At 39.1% G+C, this 3,512-nt stretch overlaps 1 protein-coding gene across 1 annotated transcript; it reads right to left on the reverse strand.

Moving 5' to 3' along the window:
* Nucleotides 1-270: 270 nt before the first annotated feature.
* LOC121740475 (uncharacterized protein K02A2.6-like) lies at nucleotides 271-2,244 on the reverse strand. Its single transcript, XM_042133171.1, has one exon. It carries the CDS (start codon nucleotides 2,242-2,244, stop codon nucleotides 271-273), a length of 1,974 nt encoding a protein of 657 aa, XP_041989105.1.
* Between the last annotated feature and the right edge of the window lie 1,268 nt (nucleotides 2,245-3,512).

The raw sequence follows: 3,512 nt of genomic DNA on the forward strand, positions 1-3,512 counted from the left end.
TTACGTTTTAAATACGCAAAGTTATGTTTCTAACACTTATCGAGGTATGTTTTTATCATACACATAACGACGACGCGAGGGTATAATATTAAATTAGTTTTACTTATTGTGTATTAAAATATACAATGTTAATTCATGTAGTTTTATTTGCAATAATATTTACAAAGTGACATAACAACAATAACTCCATGGTAACGTCTATGGGTGACACAATAGTTCACAGATAATGTAAAGTTAGGTAAGATAATAATATATGACAGCCCTCCGCCGCTATTCTCGAATTCCTGGAGCAGGCAAAAGCTGCTCTACATGCCGGCGCCAGACTGTTCCTGAATCTGTTTGGACCTCATAATGCAGTTGGCCCAGACGTCGTAAGATCGTTCCAAAGGCCCATCTCTGGGAGCCGTAGGCCCTGACTTGGACCCGGTCGCCTGGTGTGAACATCTTAACTGTGGGCATGTCGATGCTGGCTCTCGATGTAGTCTGCGGTATTTTGCGAAACATAGCGTGAAGGGAAGTTCGAATGTCACGGCCAAACATTAGCTGGTACGGACTTTGTCCCTCGCTGTTGGGGGTGCGTCTCAGACGCGTCTTGACCGTCACTAGCTTACTTAGTAAGTCGCCTTCCTCCCCCTCCATTGCACGTATTGCCTTTTTAATGGTCTGTACGTAGCGTTCGGCTTGCCCGTTTGTGGCCGGATGGTAAGGAGCTGACGTTTTATGTACTATTCCGCATTTATCCATGAAATCCGTAAATTCTGCTGATACAAATTGACGTCCGTTATCTGACACAAGTGTATATGGGATTCCAAAGATTGAAAACAATTCCCTTAGTTTCTTAATACACCAGGAACTTGTGGTATTTTTTGTTGGTAGTATTTCAACCCATTTTGTAAATGCGTCCACGATTATTAAGAGCTGTTGGCCTTGAATCGGTCCGGCAAAATCGATGTGCAGCCTTTGCCACGGCCCCGTCGGTTGCTCCCAATGATGTAGTGGGGCCTTAGGGGGTTCGTTTTGTTGTAAACGGCACGCCCTACATGACTTTACTTTCTGTTCGATGTCTCTATCGATATTTCTCCAATAAACGTGGCTGCGAGCTAGAGCCTTCATTTTGACTATACCACTGTGCCCGGCATGGAGTTCGTCTAGTACTTGCTCTCGTAGGTTTTGTGGTATAACGACTCGAGTTCCCTTGAGGATACAGTCATCCTGAAGCGTGAATTCATTGTCATTGAAACCTATTGCGCGTAAGGATCTGCCATTTTGTAGGGCCTCTCGCAAGGTATTTAGTTCCTCATCATTCCGCGTTTCCCGGACAATGGTCATTGGATTGATGTCTAAAACGTTGATTTGAGCGCGTTGATAGATGCAATGCTGGTCTTCGTAGGTTTCGTGCACTGTTTCCACAGGGAATCTAGATAGGTAGTCCGCGTTGCCATGTTTAGCGGCAGCTCTGTATTCGACTTCGTAGTCGAATCCCGAAAGAAAATGTGCGTAGTGAAAAAGCCTCATGGCGCTTAGGGCTGGGAGTGTTTGATGGGGATGGAAGATGGAAGTAAGTGGCTTGTGGTCTGTCACCAGTGTAAATTTCCGTCCATAACAATAAGGGAAAAATTTTTTGATACCCCAGAATATGGCTGTAGCTTCCTTATCTATTTGGCTGTATTTCCTTTCACTTGTGGCTAATGTTCTCGACGCAAATGCCACAGGTCTTTCTGATCCATCTGGTAGCCTATGTGAAAGTACTGCTCCTAATCCTACAGGTGAGGCGTCAGTGGCTATAATTAATTGTTTCTTTGGATCGAAATGTGCTAGAACTCTGTCACTGGCGATTTCCTTCCTTATATTATTGAAACAAGTCTCGCATTCTGATGACCAAATGAACTTGTTTTCTCTTTTTAATAATCTGTTTAGTGGATTTGCGAGTGTTGCCAAGTCGTCTAATAAATCTGTTAGTTCCTTAAAATTCATGTTGATTGGTTCTTCCGGAGAGCATAGGTCGTAGAGTTTCTGGTGAAGTATAGGAGGTAATGCCGAGAGTAATGTGTACACTTTGAATTTCGCATCTGTGATATTGTTCAACAGAAAGTATACAGCTAGGCGCTGAGTGAAATTCTTAAAAGTTTCGTTTTCTTGTAGCGCTTGGAAGTTTATTTTCGGTTTAGATTCTGCTGGGCTGTTGGTAGCCAATTGTGGATTCGACATTGATTGTGTAAGGGTTTGTTCACTTTGATCAGGCATATTTAGCAATATGGTTTTTAATAGTGTAAATTTTTCTTCAATTTCGTACCTGATTTCCATTTCGTTATCAAATTCGTCATCTGCAATTTCCGATTCTATTTTCAGTTGTACTTCTTTGAATGACTGTAGACTTTCTTGTAGGGACTGCAGTCTTGCACGGACGTAAAAAAAATACGGACGGATCGCCATTAAGAAATGAGTGAAGCACCCTTAATAAGCCCAGGCGATCATATGTACACATCTTGCACAAACACTCGCACTGTAATAAGCCGATCGTACCGCCATTACGCAATTAGACTGCATCGCGGTGACACGTCTTTGTCATTCATAAATAAAAATAAATATGCCATCTTGTGTTGTAAAATGGTGCAAGAACAATACAACTTTACACAAAAAACATCAAGGAATAATATTTCATAGGTAAGATAACATATTTTTAAAGTATTTTGATAAAATAATGTAAATATTAATTCAACTTCAACAGGTCGGTAATGTCCATAACAAAGTGGGGAAATTTTCCCCAAACCGGGGAAAATTTTAAATTATTTTTAAATAATCAAATAATTAATTTTATTGTCTTTTATTAGTGTCATGTAAGTATTTAGCATACTATTGACCAATAATTAGGCAGGAATACAATAATAGGGGTGCAGACAGTAAACGAAATCTAATACAAATTATTGTTTTTTTGAGAGTTTGTATTATAGAATTACCGAAAATGGACATATTTTACTTAATAACCTTATAATATTTTTTATATTTAATAAGTGATTTTTTTAATTGAAATAAGAGTGTGTTTATTTTTTATACATATTTTTAGGTGTAACAAAATACTTATGTACTATCAGAGAAGTTGATTCCTATGCAAATCGGGGACATAAGTAGTTTGGTTGCCTTACGTCAAACCCAGCCGACAGATCACAATTAACATTGAATTGACATAAGTATTCGACCAAATAACGTTGGTCTGTCAATTGCATAAGATCAACTTCCTTGATGGTACATCTGTAAAATAAATATATTTCCTAAAAATAGTCTACACCCCTATTAATTTCTTAATTTACAAAAGTGGATATAATTGTTGTTTGATGACCTCTGTGGCTCAGTGGGTGGGCTGTCGGTAGCTCAAGCCGGGGTTCGCGGGTTCGAATCCTGCCGACGGAACAAAAAGTTTTCAAAGTTCCTGGGTCATGGGTGTGTATTAAATATGTGTACCATATAATAAAAATCTTAAATATATGTATAGTATAACAGTATTAAATATATTT

This window comes from Aricia agestis, chromosome 3 (genome assembly GCF_905147365.1).
Source record: "Aricia agestis chromosome 3, ilAriAges1.1, whole genome shotgun sequence".
Classification (NCBI taxonomy): Eukaryota; Metazoa; Arthropoda; class Insecta; order Lepidoptera; family Lycaenidae; genus Aricia; species Aricia agestis.

Bases quoted from the DNA above. Each gene is read 5' to 3' on its own strand.
- LOC121740475 (XM_042133171.1), bottom strand. From the start codon at position 2,244: ATGCCTGATCAAAGTGAACAAACCCTTACACAATCAATGTCGAATCCA.